The following is a 24,861-nucleotide window of genomic DNA, read 5'->3' as shown; positions in this document are numbered from 1 at the left end:
TTAGCATTATATAGCCAAGTTATACCGCGTGGTTGAAAGGTCCTCCATACTTACGCTCAAGGTCAAATAAGTACCACCGTTTGATACATTTGTTGAAGCTCTACAACTTATGTATAAAACATTTTTTCCTAAAATGTCTTGTTTTCGAGATTTCACCGGTTCCAGACTTTTTCCTCACTCTGTATATTGCTTAGGGGAACTATAATTCCATTATACTTAGTATGCATGACGCTCGTGTGTGTGTGTGTGTGTGTGTGTGTGTGTGTGTGTGTGTGTGTGTGTGTGTGTGTGTGTGTGTGTGTGCGTGTGTGCGCGCGCGCGCGCGCTTCTAAATCCCGGTTCTGTGGTAAAGTATTTAGTCTTCTAATAAAAAACACTTTTTGACAGCAGTTTAAAAAAAAATAACTTATAACAATAATTGCACACAATTAATATACCATTTACGAACAACATTGTAATAAGCAGTAACAAAAGAGTAACCTATGGGCCTATTCTGTAACTCTTAACGACAGTTTCGTTATCCTGAAAATCTATAGTTTAAATTATACACCATAGATTTTTAGTACTGACAGTGAATATCGGAACGCAGCCTGAATAGGCCTACTGAGAGTAGAGACGGTTCAATTTTATGGCTTTCGAAAACCATAAAACTGAACCGGTTCGCAATAGAGAACGTTGGAAAACCGGTTTATCCTAAACAACCGCATGTCTTAATAACGTCTGTAATTACCAAAAGACGTCCTCGAACCTTCTTCCGAATTTTTCCATATACATCTAAAAATTGTCTTTTATAAGAAATTTTTTGGAACATGTACAAGTATTTACAGTTTAACATTATCAATTAATACATACAACGTAATCAATTTGGTTATAGCATAGCCTATAAAAAAATTTACTGCCAGCTAATTTGGTACTCAGCTATTTTGCATTTGTTTAGTATCGTAACACTACAATTAAAAAGAGAAACTGTTCGGAAACGTGTTAACAAGAGAAAAAATACGAGACAGAAACTGGAATTAATTGAGAGAGATACATTGCTATATCAATGATTTAATACTCACTTAATTTTACTAAACAAAACCGAATCTCTGTTGTTTCAAGATTATTATCAAAATTATGTAAATATTAAGTTATTTATACATACCGATTTATTAAGCAACACATTCTTCCCTTTCGTATTTTTTTCCTTATTAAATTGTATTCTGTACCATTAATTTTTATTTTACAATTAATATATCTAAAAGTGGTCTAAAATAAAAAAACGTCTGTATACTTCAAAAACGTCATAAATCGGGTTATAAGACGCCTCATGAACGTATTACCATCGCGACTGAGAAGAATATGACAGTCACCAATAAATGACAAAGTTTTTGGTCCTGGTAAAATATTTAGTCTTAAAAAAAAAAACTTTTTGACAGAGTAGTTCTAAAAAAAGTAACTTATAACAATAATTGCCAGACAAATCAAAATACACCATTTACGAACAACATTGTAAAAAGCAATAACCTATGCAAAATATTAGTCCAACTTTATGTATATAAAAAAACTAAATAATGTTACTATCAAAATGATGTTACGTCTAAACCCCGGGATAGGCGGAAATTTCTGGAAAGCGAAGGAAAGGTTAGCCAGAGGTGGGGCTATAGGAGGACGTAATACAGATACTTAGGGCTTTGGCACATAGAAAAACTTAAGCAGTAAAACGTTAGCAGTAAGAAAATCAACAGTTTGAGTTTGCTAGTACTTACGTTATGCTACTTACCTTAAAAGTTCTTGACTGTAATTGGCTGATTTGCTTTTTTAAGTTTTACTGCATGATTAAGTTTTTTTGTGTGCCATGGTCTTTACTAATGTTATCTCGAGTAGGGGAGACCGGGGCGAAGTCGGCCCTTTTTTTCGGTGCCGATTTTTAACAACAAAATAAATCATTTTAGTGAAATATAGTGTACCATTGTAAAGAGTGAATCCTTGGCTACAAAATTTACATAGGCATTTTTGGCCTACGTCGCTTTGTTCAACCGGTATAGAGTAAAAACGACAAAGATGCAAAAATCGAAAAGTCAAAATTCCCGGGGCGGAGTCGTGTCTTCATTCTCGGACTGGATTTTAAATAAAGATACATAATTTTGATCATAAAAAATAATAGAATACATTTTATTCATTGTTTTTTAGTAAAAAATGGAAAGCGGAAAATAATTTCAAGAAAATCAATTTTCTTTTTTGCTATCAGTTAAAGCATGTAAAAACAAAGTCTGACGAGCGCACGCACTTGTTGTGTGCCTTACGCCTGCACGAAATGCACTGTTTTTCATCGGCTCTGTTTTCTATTATCTCCGAGCATACGCAGCACATATTATTCAGCTTTCTTGACTTCGTTTTGGCTTGGAAACGACTTCGCCCCAAACACAAGTTTTAGGTTTGGTCGCTTATAAAATAATAGAAATCAATGAAAATAAAAAAATTGCATTGGATTCGTGTTCAGCATGCATTACTCTTTAGAATCACTTACTTTGAGATTCGGAGAGACAATAATACTTAAGATATTACAAACTTTCGACGCGGAAGAAATTTTACTTTTGACCTGCGAAAACACGTTTGCTTCGATAAGAATCACAACATAGCACGTAACCTCACTAAACCGTCGGTCACGTGGGTACCATAAGCCGCGGTTACAGTACTAATGGCGAGTTCACACAACATACAGATTTCGAGATATCATTGCAAAAATGACTCCGCCCCGGGGCCGACTTCGCCCCGATCTCCCCTACACACATGGAGGCGCGTGGCTCGATCGAGTCAAACGTACTTTTCCGATGGCTCGAATCCGGTTATGGGTCAACGTCCTCATGGAACGCTACGACGCTTATCGAGAGGGATGTCACGTCGATGCTATTTCAGGTCAAAGATGCTAATCTCTATTACCTAAGATCGGACCATGTACGAATTGAGAGTGTAAAGAGCTGAGGCCGAGGTATTAATTTATAAGAAATAAATGGAAATTAAGTTTTCTTTAAAAACTAAATAATATAACATTTATTATAAAAGAAAAAAAGAATTTAAACACTAGCATTACAAGTTGAGAAAGCTGGCAATTTATACGGATGATGTGTGTAAGTGTCGGATCGCAATTGTATGGAATTAAAATAAAAATGAGAAATAAAGTGTCGCGCTTAATTAAAAAAGTTACTAAGTTTTCCTTGAATATCTCAAAAAGTATTAAGCAAATAAAAGAATTTTTTAAACAAAAGTTGTTCAAATTAATTAATAGAGAAAAATAGTACAATAAAAAAATAGAGGTTTTCATTTAAAAAATTTGACTTAAGCCCTATATTTACAAGCCATGGATCCAAAATCCAATAAGATCTTCTATTAGCCCCTTTCAAACCTTTCAACTTTTATGAAACACTTTTACAATAAACCAAGCCGTCAATTGACGAGATATTCAAGGAAAACTTGATAACTTTTTTGATATTTAGCTTGTGATATCTTGATGATTGTTTGCCAGAGAAAAAAGAGGTACAGAGGACTTTTTAACTTAATTTTATTTTAAAAATGTGCTGTTGCAATAGTATACTCCAATTTTTTTTAAATATTTGTGTATGCATCTTCTTAGAGTGTTTAGACTGAGATAATTCCTTTCCTCATCTATCTCTCTTTACTCTACTTATTTTTTTTATCTACGTCAAATATCCATCTTCCTTTATCGTTTCTTGCGCACACAAAAGATTTCTAATCTAATTGAATTAATAAAATATCTTCCAACAATCGTGTCTGTTCGTTTGAGATTAAAAATAAGTTCTAAACATAAATTTTTTTAAGTTCTTCTTATTGCATAAGTTTTATCATCTCTTGATTGAAAATATTCTTATTTTATTTTAATAATGTATTTTAATTTATTTTTTGCACAAACATGTGGATATATAAATAATGGGAATACTTGATATCAAGAAGTTTTTCTTCCATGAAAATGTTAGCCAAGCAGCAGTAAACGCTGCTAGAGTACATTACAAAAGGTAAGTGCAAAATGTGTTGTTCATGTTATACAAAATAATGCTCTCTATAAATATTAAATAAATGTTATAAATGTTAAACATCGCTGAAGTAATATAAAAATTTTATAATCAGCATTCACAAAATTATACGATATTTTCTTAACTTCTTACTCATTATTAAATGCTAAATGTATATGATTATAAATATGATTACCATACGGTTTAACTGAAACATTGAGAAATTTAAAAAAAACTATTTATAAAAAGATTTAAGACACATGTTATATAAAAAATAAATTTTTATTCTATTTAACTAGAAATAATTTTGTTGAATAAACTAACTTTGTATTTAAAAATTAATACTGTAGTTAATGTATTAATTGTATTTATTTTACATTTTTCTTAGAATGACACTGTTTGTTGCTGCATTTAAAATTTGCGTTGCCGTTGGCACATTGTGGGCGGTTTACAAATGGAAAATTTACTCATTTATTTTAGTTTTTTATTTAATTTACTTCTTTAATTATATAATATAACATCTTTATAACATTGTATATCAATATTTGAGCTTGGTGCATTAAAAGTAAGAATCAAACTAATTTTTTTGTGTAATTACATATTTCTACTTTTAATTTTGCTTTTTCCGCAACGGCTAGGTATACGTGTGCTTACACGCGTAACCTTTCCGCCGAGGGACACCATTCCTATCGATGCGTGTCCATCCGCGTCAATTTGTATGGTAATACGTTATAAAATATAAGATCTTAAAAGATGATAAATCTGCGAATGTGCGTATAATTAGCGCGATTCAGTGGCGAAGAAAATAGCTTAACGTTACGCAACGATTGTGGTGGCTATACGTGCGGCGTAGTATTAATAAGAGAATAAGCGCATGTAGATCTTTTTATTGATTTAATTCGTTATCAGTTTAATTCGCTTTACTTAGAGTCCTAGATAACAGAAAGGCGACATTGAAGAAAATGATCTAATTGACTAACAAGTAAATCACGTTATTCAACGCCATATTGTTTTCTACTATGAATAAATAAATAAGATGTAATGCTTATAAATATATTGCAAACACATTAGAAATAGAAACAAGCTCCGCTATAATTTCAATATATTGTCGTGAACTTCCAAAATATGCTTTACATGTCATCTTGCTCTAATCTGCTTTGACATCTCCTACCCAGATTCTACTGTCAGATGTGAAAAAATAAAATGGCAATTTTTCGATATATCGCACAATAATCGCACCCATCAATTTCAATGTCGTCTCTTTATTTCTAACTCTACCTGTTTACTCCCGCGACCGGTATTATATAAATTTTTAGACATTCTGTACACTTATCAGAGTCTACACGGAAATTTTTTATGAAAGTATTTGCAAACAATCATAACAACTTTGCTAAAAATTCTCACATTACTATGTGCGCTTACCGTGAATCCGCTTTAAACGTCATCGATTACGCCAGTATCAGATAGTATCAGAGAACTTTTTCACAAACATATAAATAAAATATTTTTTTACAGAAAAAACCCGTTATTTTTATTCACACACAGTGTAAATATATATATATTTATTTATAAAATTGTAAAAATAAATTTTGATTGTAAAAATTTTTATAAGACAGACAAGACTCGCCAATTAAGAAACGAAAATTACTTCAAGAAACATATTCTGCGAACAAATATGCCAAAATATGTTACGCTCTTCGTGAGAAAATGTTCAGTATTAAAGATAAGAAATTAGAGGAACAGAAACAGAGACATTATATAACGCAAAAGATGAGTTTCATAAAACAAGTGATAACAATTTAAAGATTAGAATTTTAACGTTATTTTTGGATTGGACCTTTTCAGAAATTTTAACACACTTCAAAGCTTCTAAACATATGATTACTGTGGCAAAGAAAGTAAAAAAAGAAAAAAAGATTTTATCATGCATAAATTTAAAGAGAGGAAAGCAATTGAGTGATGCATTAGTTGAAAAAATCTTACGATTTTACGAGTCAGATGACATAAGCCGCATAATGCCTGGAAAGAAAGACTATGTCATCATTTATAAAAATGGAGAAAATTCATAAACAAAAACGTTTAGTGTTGTGCAATTTGGAGGAAGCATTCACAGAATTTAAGAAACAATTTTCCGATGAAAAACTCGGCTTTAGTAAAAGGACCTATCTAGCGAAACCACTGCCAAGGGAACGGGCTTGGAAAAATTAGCGGGGAAAGAAGACCCTGTTGAGCTTGACTCTAGTCTGGCACTGTAAGGAGACATGAGAGGTGTAGCATAAGTGGGAGATGGCAACATCGCCGGTGAAATACCACTACTTTCATCGTTACCTTACTTACTCGGTTAGGCGGAGCCGAATTAAAACCAAAATATTGTACCTTAGCTGGAGCAAGTGGTAGGTACACATATAGTTTGCGTGTGTGCAATTCACCAAAATGTAAAATTGATGCTTGATAGTGGCAAAATTGTCTCAAAGTATGACTATAAACCTATAACAACTATCGCGGATTGCTTAAACCAAATTATTTGTAAAAATGCAACAGCAGATTGTAATTTGAATTGTTGCAAAAAATGCCCAGGAACAACAGATCTTATTAATTCATTACAATCTGCTTACGATGAACAATTTACTGACACAATTCCTTTCTAAAAAAAAGGCATGTTACTCGCATATCTCAAAGTTTTTTATTGCCGCTTTTCCGCGATGCCAATTGGTTCTCTCGCTGCGCTTACTTTATTTGCAGCTGTCATCGTATATTTTGACAGTTGTGTGTATCAAGAAGTTAATAGTGTAATAGTAATTGCATAATGTTAAAGCTAAATAGCGCGCGCGAAGCGCGCGTCTGTGGTGTCTACTGAATATAAACAATGGGTTACTGTTGATCAAGAAATTTTAGAAACAATCCAGACCTCTGTACCAGAATTTTTGGAAAAATTGTCATCTGTCTTACCAAAATTATTATTACATAATTTTATTGCTCAGCAACAATCAAACTTCTTAAAACATAAAAAAGAAAATTTAACAAACGAGGAATGCATTGTAACAGGTAATTGTAAAAACATTTTGGAAATATAACGTTGTTTAAGATGTAGTCAATATAGTGCTGTCTGTTAAGTATTCGGATATACGTATTTTCTAAAAAACATTATATTTCAAAAATGTTTTCACGCTATCTTGGAGCAACAAAAAAGCTACAAATTCTGGTGTATTGTTTTTTTGGATTTGAGCACTCTATATGTGTTTTTTAGTATGGGGGGAGGGCTAACTTGACGACAAGCTGCCCCCCCCCCATTTCGATCGCCGTTTCCTGCTAAACGGTTTGAGCAACAAAATCCGGAAATTTTCAAAAAGAATATTACATGGAACTCACATTTCAAAAATCGAAATAATAAACACTTATGAAAATTTTAAGCACTTATTATCAAATGATATTGGTAATTATGATATCATAGAATGGGTTAATATTAATGGTATAGATTATCGAAAGAATGATGTATATACTAAATGTTGCATGTAGCGGAAAAATAAAAACATTTTTCAAGAAAAATAACTTCATCCGCCAGTGATTAAAATATAAATGTTAGTTTATTGCTCGACTAACTGGCACACTAAGTACAAAGACTGCACAACGTTCGGTCCACGGTTAGGGCTCTTTTCAAGTGTGATCTAAAGTTGTTTATGAAACAACAATATGCAATACAAAATATATAAAATATAATAAGCGGACTAAAATTAATGATCGTTATGTTCGAGAACAATACCTATTCGTCTAACCGACTCGTCATAAGAAATCAACGGACATGCCTGTGATCACGAAAATGTTCCAGCATAATCATATATAGCAGCTGTGAACAATTATTCATAAAGCAATAACAATATGTGAAAGAAGTGTGTAAAAATCAAGCGAGACTCACGTGTCCAATGTGTAAAAATTCAATTTGCGTGTTAAAGATCTCCGTTGCGACATGTTGTGCTAATGTAAGGAGAATGTGGACAGAAAAGAAGGAGTCGGGACATCAGGGAGGTATAGGGAAGGGGGGAGGAATTATAAACATTAAACAGACGTAATGACACCGTCATATACTGAGTTTAAATTCTCCGTGTCTTTCTTAAGGTTAATAGTGTTATTGTGCTTTTTTATGAAGAACATTTCGGCAATCTCTCTCATTTTCATGTTGCATTTTATGTAGAACCTTAGGATCTGACCACTTAATATATAAAGAAAAACATTTTTCTTTAATATAAAGAATTATGTATAAAGAAAAATTTTTTTCTTTATATATCGACCCCAAGCTATCGCTCAAGCCTACTTAGAACTTGATCCGTTCACTCGTTATATGAGATCTCAACATCTCGAGTACTCGGAACTCGTCCGGTCGCGTAAAAGAGTCACGGTCGGTCTCGCTCCGCGTACTTGGCGCGAGACACTACCGTGATAATTAAGCGCGTGACACTCTTGTAAATTAAATTTTATTGCGAAAAATACTATCTCAGCTAGGTTTCGAACCTTCTCCTTTATTCCGTAAATTCCGTACGTATTCGATCACTGAGGCATGTGCTTTCAAGTCTGACATCGGAAATCGAAATATCGGTGAATAATTCAATACTAAGCACCAGTAGTTCTGTGTAGTATTAATCACTACCTATAATATTTATCACTACCAGTATTTTCCCAGTATTTCCCAAATAAATATTGACAATATTAAATCACTGAGATTTTAAGTATTTAGTCAGTAATACTTTTCTGTGAGGGACGTTGCATTGCTGGCGAAGATATTGTCGCGAATATCGTGATTTTGCTTCGCCGGAGGCCTGCTTATATTAGATCCCAACTAAAATTTACTTACGAGTTAGTTTTACCATTATGCGCCGCCTAGCGGCATCGTTGCAAACTAGCACATACAGCAGAATTCAACAAGAATTACGACAGATGCTTGTGTAAGAAGTAGAGCAGCAGAAATACAAATGATTTTGGCAAAATATATACCGTACATCTGATTTATCAATCAAACATTTTTCGAAATTCGTAACGCCAAAATGGGCCGTATAGGCGTATAGCCTACATCTTACAGCACGAAGCTATAACAGTTTCACAATCTCCAGTTAACCTACAGTAATTATTTCTATAAATATTTATATAACATAAATTAAAAACAACTTTAATAATATTGATGATAATTATTTACACTTTATTTTAAAATATTTATTATAATCTTTTAGATACTTTTATTTTCCGGACATTATAATATTTACAAAATATTCAACGTATATATTTTTAAAATATTTAAATCTTTTTTTTTAATATTTTATAAATATTTTATAAATATTTTGTGCTGTCTGGGAGTTTAGCGCGCTCGGCTGTTCTTTTTCTGACGGGCAGATGCTTGCACGCTTTTTTCACATTTCTGTCACTCGGATCTGTATGGCAAAAACAATTTAAGCGACATTATACACTTGTGAAATTTTGCTGCAAATATGTTTGAAGAGTCTAGCACACTCGACTGCTCTTTTTCTCACGGGCAGATGCTTGCACGTTCTTTTCGCGTTTTTGCCGGTCGGATCTGTACGGCAAAAACAACAAAATTTAAGCGACATACACTTGTGAAATTTTGCTGCAAATATGTTTCAAGCGTCTAGCACACTCGACTGCTCTTTTTCTCACGGGCAGATGCTTGCACGTTCTTTTCGCGTTTCTGCCGGTCGGATCTGTGTACGGCAAAAACAACAAAATTTAAGCGACATACACTTGTGAAATTTTGCTGCAAATATGTTTCAAGCGTCTAGCACACTCGACTGCTCTTTTTCTCACGGGCAGATGCTTACATGTTCTTTTCACGTTTCTGCCGGTCGGATCTGTACTCAAAACTCTGCTGCAAAAAGCAGTACCTAAGTCGTCTACAGACGATTCCGAGTCTCGACATCGAACTCGCGAAACTCATGTTCGACCGTTAGACGCCGTGCCGTCGTAAACGGTGGGGGACCGGCCGCCTAGTAAGTGTGTCACATTGTTTTGAGCCTTTCGACTCACGATTCGAGACTCCTAGAGATATCATTGCCACCTTTGACTAGAGAGGATACGGCCTTAGAGGCGTTCAGGCATAATCCCACGGATGGTAGCTTCGCACCACCGCACCGGCCGCTCGACCGAGTGCGTGAACCAAATGTCCGAACCTGCGGTTTTTCTCTAACGCGATTTGCTGTTATTTTTCGGTTGGGCAGATACTTCCATATTATTTTCACATTTCTGCTGCATGTTTACTTTTAACAAATAGTATAAAATTTCACAGTAGCTTCTTACAGCAGACTACTGCAATAGTACAGTAAGTACTCGTTAAACACAGATATTATGCACTACTGTCGCAATTTTTGACTGTTTTCTTGCGCACTTCTTCGGGCCGTATCTGAACTATCAGACTGTGTTACCTGCAGGGTACAGGTGTGCTCATATTCGAGACGAATTTTGTACGGTTCTGCGCAGATGCCAGATGCAGCCATTTTTTTAAATAAATAAGACACTTTGACATAACACCGAATTCAACTGTCGCGGAAAGATGGAGATATCTGACATCAATTTCTCATTTGTTGTTAGAAATATATGAGGACACCTGTATTCTTCCACCATGATTAGGCTCATGTTTTGCTAGCAAGATCTGTCGATATAAACATTATAGCAAATTGGCCGCAAAACCGAGTAAGTGCACAATGCGATTGACCGTTTAAAAGTATTTAAAGGTAGTTGTCACGTAAAATAAATTTCTTAAGAATGTTTTAAAATTTTAGCTGTCTATGTGTTAATTTAAACATTTAATTATCTAAATGTCACATTATCGAGCCGAACTTTGAGCTGAACTTTGCCGCGAGCTGATCATGCGTCAACATTGTCGAGCACGGGTTCGCGAAACCTCCAATCGAACATCGGTGCGAACCAATCGCGTGAATCGCGTGCTCACTCCACGAATCTGCAAGCATTTTGGTGATCGCGGCTCGCAGTGTCCCACCAAAAGTCGGTATTTCGACAAAACATCAAAATATGTTTTTTATGATTGCAGATTACACGCTTTGTCGGTTAGACTGGTAGTTAAGCTTCGAGCTACACAAATAATGACAAAAGACGAAAAATGAACGATGAAAGAAAACGTGAGTAATTGCCCGGGAAAAAAGATTATATATACATAATTATATATAATTATATATAAATATATATGATTATATGTGATTATATATGAAATTTGGTGCTTCATATAAAATCATATATGGCTCCATATATCATTATATATGAGCATATATAATTCCAAGTAAAGTAGGAATCTTGTAGGTCAAAATAGAAATAAAAGTATAAATAATAATAAATAAGTAAATATGTATAAATATTATTCTTCCAAGGAAGAATCGCAAAGAGGTTAAAAGAGCAAAAAACAGGAAGCAAAGAACACTTGTAGATCAGGCCCGGCTTACATCATGCATATACGTTCCCATTTTAAATAAATTTAAATAAATTGTAACCTTGCGCTTTCCAAGGAAGCGTTACGCAACACGGAATTGCGAAATACGAGGTAGCTTTCCAAGGAAGCGCAAGGTTACAATTTATTTAATTTTATTTAAAATGGGAACGTATGCATGATGTAAGCCTGATCTACAATAAACTTTGCTTCCTGTTTTTTGCTCTTTTAACCTCTTTGCGACTATCTCGTATTTGGCAATTCCGTTGCGTAACGCGATGTTTTTTGTTCTCTGTCGCCCAAGATAAAAATTGACGAACTTCAAAAGAGACTAGAAACATCACGTTACGCGACGGAATTGCGAAATACGAGATAGTCGCAAAGAGGATAAGAGCAGAAAACAGGAAGCAATAAAGAACACATTGTAGATTAGCCTGTAGGAATTCGGAAAACATGTATCTAAATTTAAATTCAATTTTTTGTACAAAATATCATATATATTTTATGTGATATTACTCATTCTAATAAATATACTTGAAATAATACTATTATTTTACTTCTTTTTCATGGCATTATATATTTAATTTTTTTCTTTTGTGTTTTTCAAATAAATATTAATTATTTGCATGGTCTGATCAGATCACGGAAGCGCAAGGTGACAATTTATTTAAATTTATTTAAAATGGGAACGTATGTATAATGTAGGAATTCGGTATCCTTTTGTAAATTAGAATTATTTCTTGTAATTTGATGTAAATCATTTCTGAAACCAGTCGTTTAGATTCTAACCCCTCGGAGCTCCGCAATGTGCAAGTTTCTAATTTGCACACTTTTTTTCTAATATCATAAGATTATTCTGTTGATGCTATATGGCCACTTCACACAATATCCTTTGGAAATATTATTTAATGTTATATAATATTGTTGCGTTCGCCGAGTCGTTCGTTCTCACACACACGCTCACACTCCCGACGCCCGCGGAAATGAGGAAACACTGCGGTTATTAAGGAGAACAAACTTAATGTTTATTAAAGGCTCGCGATACAGAGGAGCGTGTACCATGTCCGCACGGTCCAGCAGCTCGAGACAAAATCTCTCAGCTGTTTCCTAAAATCAATAAATCCATAAATCAACAAGCTCGTTGCTAAGGACATTTCGGAAAGACGGCTCGTCGCACGCTTCAGCTCGGACTCGAAACATACCGGGCGGCATGCACGCAACAATATTACTATAAAATATTGTATTTAATGTTCTAAGATTATGCTTAGAATACTACTTAATATTAAATAATATCATGCGCTTATAGGGCAGATGAATAAAAAGTTAAGAAATAATCCTGGATACTCATTCTAAGAATAATATTTAGGCAAAAATTCCTGAGCATTGTTTTCTTATTGATTTAAGAAGTCCTTCGAAAAAGATTTTCTTCCGTTTTTCCCCGATGTTCTCTCGCTTTTTTTCATATAGGTTTCTAACTCCATCTTTTACAGGTCTAAAACCTACCTGACCAGTTGTCTGATCGTAGAAGATCTTCCAGAAAGAAATTCAGGCAGGTAGAAATAAAAAACCAGTTCTAACTAGCTCCAAGAGATTAGAGGGGAAGGGGAGGGGCTCCACGGCGCAGCATACTCCATGCTCTCTTAAGCTCCTTGCAGAATGCCAGGCAACAGGCAATAGAAACAGGAAATAACCAAAAAATCGTTAATTACAACCTAAAAAATTTGAATGTTATAATTGGTTTGCAAAAGGCAATAGGCACAGAATTTCCAACGTGACGGAAACTCTGTGTCTATTGCCTGTGTCACTGTTTATTCTGCATTTATACATGACTTCTGATTTATATTCCCTGTTCCTATTGCCTGTTGCCTGGCATTGTGCAAGGGGCTTAAGTCTCTCCCCCACTTACTTTCTAACTCTACCTTCTCTACCCGGGAAAAAAAGATAATATATAATTATATATAAATATATATATATGATTATATATATAATTATATATAATCATATATAATCATATATAAACATATATAATAAGATTGTACATATATATGTAAATAGATATAATCATATATGACCATATATAGCCAATATATATTGAAAAAGAACCGCGGAGTCCGAGGAGTGTTCCCATATGTTAGGATGATCCAAGATTCAGGTCCACTTTTAACATTTCTGTGAAACATCATTCCAAGTATAGGGTCTTGTCAAATATGCCGGTAAAAAAAAGAGACGTAGAAGAAGAAAACGAGATGCGTTGGACGCATTTTGAAACAACTCTTCCGATACCTACTTATCTCGTGGCGATTACGCTGAACGGATTCGGCAACTCTGATTCTATTTAACGAAAGAATTTCCATATCGAGCAGACCGAACGTAAGAAAATATACAGCATTAGCTTACAAGGTTGTTAAAGAAGTTACATCGCTGTTGGAATCCAAATGGAAAAACATAAAAAAAGATTCCGAAAATGGATTACGTTGCAATTCGCCTCACATTTTTGGGGCGACGGCATGTCGAATACTGGACTCACTTTATATAGGCAACATTTAACTTAATTAAGAAGTAATATTAAAACCCATTAAATAGCAATGTTATTTTTATTATTAAGTTTCGATACTCAAGTTTTACAAATTTTTACGCTTAGACGAATTTGCCTTTATTATGCTTTTATTTAAGACAACTCTGTTTTTTCTCTATATTTGCTTACAAAAATTATTAAAAATTTTTTTTTCTAATTATTAAAGACGAGAACTAGTTTATCTAACGATGAATGACATATGTGCACATTTTCAAATTTAAATTACAATAAGTGTAATATAATTAATGATGTAATTACTGTACATATTAAGACAATTATAATACACGTAATACATTATAATTACATGTACATATGTATTATAAGAGAATTATAATATACGTAATATAAATAAACCCCTTGTGAACGCTTATGAAAGGACTTCAAAGTACTAAGATGAATCATGTTGCGATGTTTATGGAGGATATTCTTTGTATACTCAGGGACGATTCTGTTGCACGCCAAATAGAAGTGGTGCAATTAATAAAATATAATATAGCATATCAATTGTTTAGTACTATAGTCAATCCATCTTGGTGGTCTCACCTGTGGATAAACCAGGGTCTTAGCTTGTTAATCAGAATGGAGGCCATCGATGAGATTATTTTATAATTTTAGTTTTGGTTAATTATAGTTTTATCTATCGTGCTTATACGCATCTACAGAAAATACCGGTTAATATTATAATGATTCAATTCAAACAAATTCTTTTGCGAATTTTTTCTATTAAGATCAAAGTGCTGATTTTTTTTCAAATTTTTATTAAAATTGAAGTATTAACCCTTAACGGTCACACTATGGGGTCTACACCCCAGCGTTTTTTTGACTTCGAAAACGACCCAGTAAACCAATGGAAATGAGCCTTGTGCCGCTATCTACAGGTAGTTGGGACCTTCAAGTATCGATCCCCGTCGGTGGTATATTTTTCGGCCCGTTAGTTTTCTCTCGGCATTTTTTTTCTGCAAAAAATCGCACCTTCATACCTCAAAATCAACATACTTTTTGGAACGGCCGCATAAACTGCAATAATGAGTGAAAAGTGCGTCATCTGAGGATGAAAAAACCGTTTGAAAAATTAAAATATCTTAAAAATTGAAAAAGTTACATTAGTTTTTGTGAAAAGTCACTTTTCCGACTTTTTTTTCAACAATTTTTTTACATATGTTAAATTAATTTTTTGCAAATCAAACCTATACAGTCTTTTTAAGGAAGACTTAAACTACAACAGGATATTTTTTTTTCCTTAAGGTCACCTACAATTTTTTATACACGTGCAAACACGCTGGGGGTGTATTTCACCCAGTGTGACTGGTACGGGATTCTCGGGAAGTGTGACCGAAAAGGGTTAAAAAGAGATTGGTAAAAATACGTTTAAATAACAATAGTACAGAAAAGATTGTACAAGAATTTTTTCTCATTAATTTTAATGTACAGTTTTATTGTACATTATGTTAGATACAGTTTACTATGTTTAACCCTTTGTTGCGCAATCTTTTTTTAAAAATATATTTTACTGAATTTTAGTAGATGGGTGTTTTTGGGATCGTTAGTTTGAAATTTAAAAAGTCAAGATAACAGATTCAATATGGCCATTGATTTTTAAAGAATTACTATGGCTTATATAACTAACATTTTATACTTGAGATGGGTTTTTTCTATAATTGAGAATATATGTTTCAAAAACATAAAGATACCAAATGTATTACACAAACCAATTGGTGTGATTATGGAATGTGTAAAAACACGAAAGAACTGCAGAAAAGACAGGTGTTTCTCATATGTAAGTAACTATGCAACAAAGGGTTAAACTAAATAACGAAGCCTTAAATAAAATTTTTGAAACTCTTGCTATACATATAGCTTTAAGCATTTTTTCCGAATATTATGAATTATATCAAATTTTCTTATCTTTAGATTTTCGTACATTTCGAAATAATGGATTTATTTATAGTTCAAAATCAGTACGAATCTTTCAAATTAAATTCTTACTTTGCTGAAGTTCAAGACCAAGTCGATAGCCCTTCTGAAATTAATTCACTCTCGTATTTGCCTCATCATTTTAAAGGTAAGACTACAAATAATTAAATAATCGTTCATAAATTTCTGGATGCTTATTATTAAAAAATAAAAGAGTATGAATTATGATAAATATTATCTGCAATTTACCAATATATTAATTTTGTTTTGATAGAATTTTGTTTCTGATTGAAAAACGTTCAATTCAAACTTGAAATTAATTTTTTTGGCTGCAGAGAACGAAACATAAGACTCTTACGTCTATTGTAGTCATAGTTATGCATACGGTTTTCTCTGCCTTGCTTTACGTCTATGCCTACGATAGACGTAATCACGAATTTATGGATATGTTATATAATAAACTTATTTTAAATATATTTAATGTACTACTGTGTAATACAAATTAGCATCCTATTTACTGCTCATGTTGCAACATTTACTATTGCGTGACATATTTTAGAAGGGTGTCCAAATATATTTAGACAAACAGTAAGTAAAAATTGTAACATAATAATTCTGTACAACATAGAATCAAATGTAATAAGCATAACTGAAAATCCTATAAAATGTTTTTTCCTTTTGCTTTTTATATTTCGATTTATCTTTCAATATTCTTATTTCGCTATCATATACTCTTTTTTTCTCTTCTTAGCAGACTGATTCTGTTTTTATTATTTTACACACAGTTTTTACACTACAATTTCTTAAACAGAAACTTTCTCTTTGTTATTGCTGACAGATTCTTTGTATATTCAGACTATTATTATATTATTGTTTATTTCTTTTTTTTCTACTAAGTTGTTTTCTATTTCCTCTGCTTTTATTTTATCTTTTAATCTTTTTAACTAAACATTTCTTCTATTATATTCTCTATTTGTCTACCTTCAACTTTGTCTTTTCGTTTTTTTCTTATCTTCTCTTTTTAACTTTTTCTCTTATTATTCTTTTCTTATTACTAATATTTCTAAGCTTATCCCGTTATCCATAATGATTTTCTTGTTTTATGTTCTGTTCTTCTCCACCATAATCTTTTTCCCCAATCTCTAACATCCCTGTTTTGTTTTTTCTCTTTTTATTTTTCTCTTCTTCCCATTTAATCCCCTTCCTTAATTTCTCCATTTCTCCGCTTTGTTTTTCAAGTTTTTCCTCCAAGCGTTATATCTGCATCTTCTAATCACTCATTTTCCTTTCTTTTTCTTTTTTTCCTCTTATCAATCTTATCAAAGATTTTTGCAGTCTCTTCAAAGACTAAAAAATTTTCTTCTCTTCTATTATTATACTTGTTTAATTATTTTAATAACTTTAAATTTTATAAACTTAGTGAGTTTAATTCGGCAACTTTCGACAATTTGTGGGACGCTATGCAAATTGCCTTAAACGAAAAGAATGTGGTACGTGAGCCGCATGATCTAAAGGAAGTAATGAATAGTTGGACACAACAAAAGAATTATCCTGTAATAATTGCAACACTATATAATAGTGGATGGGTAAAAATATCGATGCCCAATTTCAATGAAACGGATCGCAGCTGGATACCTCTGACCTATACTACACAGTCGGTTTCCAATTTTAACGCTACGTCAATTACTGACACGTTGTGGCTACGATGTAATCCAAAAACACCTACAGCTACTACGTTTGATATATAGTAACCCTGAAGTGGATAATTGGATAATTGTCAATTTACAACAATCTGGTGAATATTATATCGATAAAAAATAATTATCCTTATCCTACGTTATATGTAACAACATTTATTCTACTACGTTTGAATGAAGATTTTACTTTATACATCTTATTAAATTTTTATATTTGCTATTTCTATAATATAAAATATCACATTATATGTGTAATATTTTAAACAATTTAAACACATGATAATGTTCGTTTATGATAATATCAAATAGTGCAAAGAAAAACTATTCTACTCTCTATTATCATTGAATTGAACCCAAATTCTTACATGTAATGTAATTATTATTTATTTATTTTTTATAACTAAATTAATGTAAGTTTATATAAAATATCTTGCTTGACTTTATTTTATATATTTTACTTTATTATTAAAAAATAGTCTTATATTTAATAATCTAATTTGCAGCTTTTTTCTTAATGTAGTATGATTTCTTACATACGTTCTTTAATTTAAAAGAAAAGTATAAAGATTCGAAAATATTTCTTGATAAGCTCAATCAAGAGATATCAATAATTAGCTAAATTTATTTGCCGCGAGTAAACAGTAATATATATGTGCCTTGTTTTAAAATTCATTTATTATATACGACATTATACTATCGCGTCAATTACAACGCGTCAATTACGACAAAAATAACTGGTTAGGGATTGCAGTATATCTGAAAAATCCAAATTACATGAAAATGCATGTTCTCAATCGTGCTAAAATCATCGATGATGCATTTTACTTTATGGTATAGCAGGCAAACTCAATCCCTTTATATTCTGGGACCTTATACGAGTTATTTATCACAGAAGACAGATTTTATAGCATATGGTATCCTATGATCAAAGTTTTTGAACACATGTCGACTATCCTTCCATTTTCAAATAAAAGAGTTGAAAAAATCCAGGTAAATAATAATATATTTCTTTAATAGAAAAAATTGAAAATATATTAGAATTTGTTATATTTAATATTAATATATTGACATTAATTTTGTCAATATTAATATATTGACTTTATATTAATATGTACATATATGTATAAAACTGTGCGTAAACAACAAAATGTTACATTTATCTAAAAATAAAAAAATATATTATAATATTTGTGTAATAATAATTTATTTTGTATATAAAATAAAAAATTGAGGACGTCTCAAAATTATTAAATAAGGCGATTTTAATACGTCTTAAAATAACGTTTAAACTACGTCTTTTTGAAACCTGTTTAAAGCGTCTAAGGAATTTTATGACGTCTTTTAAACAAATATTCCGATCATGTAATTATGTAATATTACAACATATTTATATGTATGTCAATTATGTAACTCCATATATATTTTAGTTCAATCGATGTTTGCAAGCCCAAAAATTCCCTGGCAGTTGTATAAAACTCGGCATATAATTAAACGAACACCTTATATTTATATTTTTACCCTCGATTGCGTTCGAAAGATACATTTATTTTCATAAAAGGTGAAAGAGTTACATTTAAATGTAATTCAACAGGACGCGTCGTTCGAATCGCATCGCCGAACGTTGAAACAAAAAAGTGTCAAGTCGACGATAGGGTTCCTATAAGGGAGTTGGGCAAATGTGGCGGAAGTCGCCATTTTCCTTCCTCAGCGTATAAAGAGCGGCAAATTTTAAATCCTGTATCGCAACTATATGAAATGATAATGCAACGTATAAAAAGGCTATTATAACTTTATTGTAGCAAACGTAATATGTATATATTAATATAGAATATATATATATAAAATAAAAAATAAAAATAGAAGAATAAATGAAAAATTGATGAAGTTATAAACTTAACCTAAGATGACAGTAAAAATATTGAAGCCATCATAAATTTAACACATTTATTACAGTTAACAGCAAAAATAAAAGTTATTAGTAAACCAAAATTATACTTTTAACAACGAGGGAAGAAGAAAAATAAAAATTTTTATAGTAAACTTTAGATAAATATGTATTTTATTTTAATACAAGAAACTTTTTTTTTTAATTATACGTATAATTATGTTATATGAAAATCAATTTATACTCCGATAGGAAAATTACGCAAATATTGTACAATAATTGCATCATTTAATTGAGAAGAATTTTATTGCGCAAAATGATTACTCATAACGCTGCTTTTTTGCTGAAATACTATTTAGAAATAAATTGTCCAAATATTTTTGTATTAGAATTAAATCTATTAACTAAGCAAATCCATGATGTCTTGCGTGGATGAATTAGGTTTGTTCGTATTGGTTTGCATATTAAAGAAGTTGCAAAGTTCCAGGAAAGTTTAAGTTTGGTTTAACTTCTGGTTGTGGTACAAAATTTACATTATTCTGGGGAATAATAAAGTTCCACATCAAGGTAGATTGTGGCGAGTTCCAGTTCATGGGCGCGTTCATTCAATTGGAATTCCAATTCATTGGCCTATTCAATGTTGTTTGCGAATTTAGCGTTGGAGATGTTAAAAATTGCGATTGCGTTAGACCAATGTAGTTATATTTATATGCATTTTTAGTAGCCGAGTAATCCGGTTGTGACGTGGTCGATCTTGACATAGACAGATTTAATTCGTCTAGATTGTTTTTTAACAAAGTCGCAGTTATTAAGTCCTTTAGCTGCGACTTTACAGGTTGTGGCACAGCTTTAAGAGTCAACATAGATTGAGACTGCAATCTTTGATGCGTTTCTTGCTGTTGAATTAATCTGGAAAGAAATCAATGTAAATAGCAATTAGTATGTCGAGTAAAATATGAAATTTTTCAAAATAGCTGAGACAAACCTGTACTTGTCTTCGATGGTTAATCCATTTTCAATATTTACTGTGCGTTCGGGGATAGAACTTGAGGCGATAGATTAATGTCGCTTATAGACTGTTGTTTTGCATAAAAGTGGGCGACGTCACTTGAGAAAGTGCCTGATCGAGTTGTTGCGTCTCACGGCGCACCGAATCCAATTGTCGTAATGCCTCTCGATGCTCGCTGGTTACTCGATTTATCATATCGACTAGCATGGAAAGTGCCTCGTATTGTGTCATGCTAAGGTTTTGTTCTATGCAGAGAGGCAACAGAAACGGTAGTACTTTCGTTGCCAATATTTCTTTGCCCATACATAGCTTACCGTGAGTAAGCAACATTCTGTAAATACCTGGCAACATAAAAAAAATAAACAAAACAATTTTCATCGCCAGTAAATAATTCAAAATAAGTCGTTTTATTTTCGACCCAACTGGCCAATTAAAACAAGATTGCACGACGTTTCGACCGAATTCCGGTCCTTATCAAGTGCTATTAATTTAAGTTACACCGATCCGCATAACAAATTGCATCGTTGACGTGGTGTCCTGACAACGTCAAGACAAACGCAAAACTAAACAAAAAAGAAAATAATACATTTAACTATCTATTTATAACCGGGTCATAGGTATTACTTAGTCGGCCCTGTATATTCGGTTCTGCTCGTTTTTCCATCAGAGCGCCGTTTGCTATCCGCGGATTACGTTTGACAACTTCATTTCGACTTTGACTGTCTTACTGTTCGGACATTGTGCCTCGATATGGCTGGTGACGTTTTGATTTCACCGTTTGTTTTGGAACGCATAAGAATTGTAAGCTTTTAACTAATTTTTACAGTGTTAATTAATTTTATTGTTTTTGACCAGCGCGATATTGTAACGATTTTGTATAGTTTTTCTATTGTTAAATGTATTATTTTCTCTTTTGTTTAGTTTTGCGTTTGTCTTGACGTTGTCAGGACACCACGTCAACGATGCAATTTGTTATGCGGATCGGTGTTACTTAAATTAATAGCACTTGATAAGGACCGGAATTCGGTCGAAACGTCGTGCAATCTTGTTTTAATTGGCCAGTTGGGTCGAAAATAAAACGACTTATAAAAAAAATATTTTTATCAATTTTTTTTCGGAACAAAATTGGACAAACTGCAATAAATGTAAAATTATTTTTAAAATATTACCTAATAGCCATCAAAATTGCTGGTTCGCCAGAATGAGGAACTTCCTGAAGGAATGGTAATATCTAATCGAATACCAGTGGGTTTAGTATCGGAGAGAAATTCTTTCTCTCTCTGAACCAGATTAGATATCTCAATTTCTGCAACAGCTTCGATATTGGGAACATATCCTTCATCCCCCTGAGCTGTTAATTCAGAAGCTACTACGATTTCTGTAGCTGATGTAGTATAAACGCTAAAATATAAATACCAATATTTAGCAAAACAAACAACGTAAACTGTACAAATATGACTTACAAATTTCTGTCGTATATGATATACTGATGTAAAAAAAAAAAATAAGCCATGAGTGTTAATATTATTGAATACACGGTCTTGACGAATTAATTAAAAACAAATATTATTGATATATTATTTACCTGCAACATTTTTTTTTATTTTGTTGAATGACAAGTTCTCCAAAAACCGTTGGAACAGCAGATAATTTTAATTGTTTTCCGGCCATCAACACGTTCCTTCTTATACATGTCAACCGTGAAATAGAACTATAAAATGGAACAGTATATTAAAAATGAAATATATTACGTTGTACGTCGTCAGAATCCTCATGCTTGTGGACAATAATAAATCGTTAATAAATCAACTCCTCATAAATAGAAAACGTACCTCACATAAATATGAATTTTTGTTTGGAATTCTACAGTATTTGAATCCTGAAGGTCCACCAGCATTTTCTATTCATTTTTCTTTACGTTGCAAATCTCGTGGAAAGATATGCATTACTGCGCCTTTTTTGTGCGAATTGTAGCATCCAGAAGCTACACAATGCGGCATTTTCTATTTTTCACATTAATCACAAGGTATTTTATATACGGGGCATTCCATCACTTTCACTTTAATTATCTATTACAATTACACAATATTTACCTTCAATATAAACAGTTTTCTTCGTATGTGAATAATATACAGCACTTATCACGTTATTGGGTGCGTTCAGCCGATACTCCGCTAGCCTAGCAATCGTGAGCAGTCGCTCGTTTTCGCTCGTTTCCTCTCCTTTGACCCAATGAGGTCAAACGATTGCTAAAACGATTGCTAGGCTAGCGGAGTATCGGCTGAACGCACCCATTGCGTCGATCATCGATGATAGCTATGCCAAGATTGCCAAGCTGTGCAGCTGTGCCGGTGTTGCCGGAACTACCGGAAGTTAATAGGAAAATGGCGGAGCCAATCACAATCGAGCAACGGTATCTGCCCAACTCCCTTATAGGAACCCTAGTACCAGCAGCAGTCTGTAATGATACAATTACATTCACACGTTAAATATTGCCAATTTAAAAAATTATAAATTGAAGTAAAAAAGTAAAAAATTAGTCAAATTTAACAAAGGAAATTTACCTTCGACATCACACTGTTGTGCCACTGTACGGATGAGGCAAAAGTGTCCTCCCTTCCTGCAACAGTTGGTACATTCACTTTTTCGTCCATCTGAAATATATGCATTTCATTAATTGATACAGTTTCAGATTGTATATAAAACAAATGTGAACAGTAAACAAATCAGTACATGGTTATATATATATATATATATATATATATATATATATATATATATACCGGGTGTCTCAGACCACCCGTATCACCCGATTTATTTGTAAACGCAACATTTTAGAGAAAAATGTTCCAGACCAAAGTTGTATGGTTTCAAGGGGTACATAAGATGGTGTCATTAGTTTCACCTTAAATAGTTGCTTGAAGGTCACGTAAAAGTCACCTTTGATTTTTTAAATGGAACCACCTACTTTTTATTGCATATTCTTGTAGCTTATCTCGAGGGCTTTCCAAAACACTATAAGAAAGTATTTTTTCATTAAGAACTTTTGGACGTATAAGGCTTGATAGTTCTAGTATTTTGACAAATGAATTTTGAATTTTTAAAAGACATAGTTGCTTTTAAGAAAAAGTATGCAAATGCGTGTTGCAAATTACATATTTTTTCTTTAAAAAACTATGCTTTTTTTATACCAATTGATTCGTCTCATTATTCTGTGCATAAAAGTATTAAGGTAACATTACCGAAAACTTGATGTTTTACAAGATATTTTGTATTTTATGTCAAAATACTAGAACTTTCAAGCCTTATAATTCCAAAAGTTCTTAATGAAAAAATACTTTCTTATAGTGTTTTGGAAAGCCCTCGAGATAAGCTACAAGAATATGCAATAAAAAGTAGGTGGTTCTATTTAAAAAATTAAAGGTGACCTTTACGTGACCTTCGAGCAACTATTTAAGTTGAAACTAATGACACCATCTTATGTACCCCTTGAAACCATACAACTTTAGTCTAAAACATTTTTCTCTAAAATGTTGCGTTTACGAATAAATCGGGTGATACGGGTGGTCTGAGACACCCGGTATATATATATATATATATATATATATATATATATATATATATATATATTTGTACTTACAAATATAAGGTGATTTGATGGCGAATCTCAGAACACGTGCAGCAGCGGTCTCACAAAATCTGTCCTTCGCCAGAGAATCTCTCTACGAGGACGAATCTCCGAATATGTGCAGCAGCGATCTCAAGAAATCTGTCCTTCAACAGGGTATCTCTCGTACGAGGGCGAACTCAGAACACGTGCAACAGCAGCGAACGCGAGATTATCTCGGAGGAATATTAGGAACGTCGTCACTCGGGATCACTCGGGATCCGTGTTTTTCACAATTCACACCGAACATTAGAACAACGGCACTTCAGTTTCACTTTTCCTTTTCGACTTCGTGCCCGATCGACAGTCTTCGGCTTGCTTCGGCTTCCCATTCCTGCCTGGCCCTGCCGCCATGACGTTTCTCCCCTTCTCCTACTACTTTCACCCCCGTGGTCAGTGCCGCACTAGAGAGAAACCTGAGAGAGGCCATCTCGGCCTTTTTCGTGGGGACGCATAGGGATCCTTTAATGAGGGATAAGACACCGAAGGTGCAGGATGCGGATTGGTCGTCCGCCATTAATGGGATACTTCCGCTTTGAGTATATTTTAGTAAAGATAGCTAGTGTATAGTATATGTCACTAATGGCCGCAGGGGAAGTGATCAAAACAGGCCGTATTGTTCTCTAAAAAGAGGCAAGAAGAAATATAAGAAATATTATAACTGAT

General features: G+C 33.0%; 1 protein-coding gene across 2 annotated transcripts; it reads right to left on the bottom strand.

Annotated features, from left to right (window-relative positions):
* Nucleotides 1-19,675: 19,675 nt before the first annotated feature.
* On the bottom strand, nt 19,676-24,591 carry LOC139821804 (uncharacterized). 2 transcript variants are annotated; one of them, XM_071793137.1, is made up of 9 exons: nt 24,575-24,591; nt 24,169-24,513; nt 23,093-23,182; nt 22,622-22,986; nt 22,361-22,531; nt 22,114-22,239; nt 21,698-21,929; nt 20,505-20,869; nt 19,676-20,428 (listed from the first exon to the last, which is right to left on the bottom strand). In XM_071793137.1, the coding sequence occupies exons 5-7, from the start codon at nt 22,423-22,425 to the stop codon at nt 21,698-21,700; spliced, it is 423 nt and encodes a 140-aa protein (XP_071649238.1). In that variant the 5' UTR covers nt 22,426-22,531; nt 22,622-22,986; nt 23,093-23,182; nt 24,169-24,513; nt 24,575-24,591; the 3' UTR covers nt 19,676-20,428; nt 20,505-20,869. The 2 variants fall into 2 exon arrangements, with proteins under 2 accessions (XP_071649238.1, XP_071649239.1); XM_071793138.1 differs by lacking the exon at nt 24,575-24,591 and having other exon boundaries at nt 23,093-23,148; nt 24,169-24,542.
* Between the last annotated feature and the right edge of the window lie 270 nt (nt 24,592-24,861).

This window comes from Temnothorax longispinosus, chromosome 11, assembly GCF_030848805.1.
Source record: "Temnothorax longispinosus isolate EJ_2023e chromosome 11, Tlon_JGU_v1, whole genome shotgun sequence".
In the NCBI taxonomy this organism is placed as follows: Eukaryota; Metazoa; Arthropoda; class Insecta; order Hymenoptera; family Formicidae; genus Temnothorax; species Temnothorax longispinosus.
This window is presented reverse-complemented; position numbering and strand designations above follow the sequence as displayed.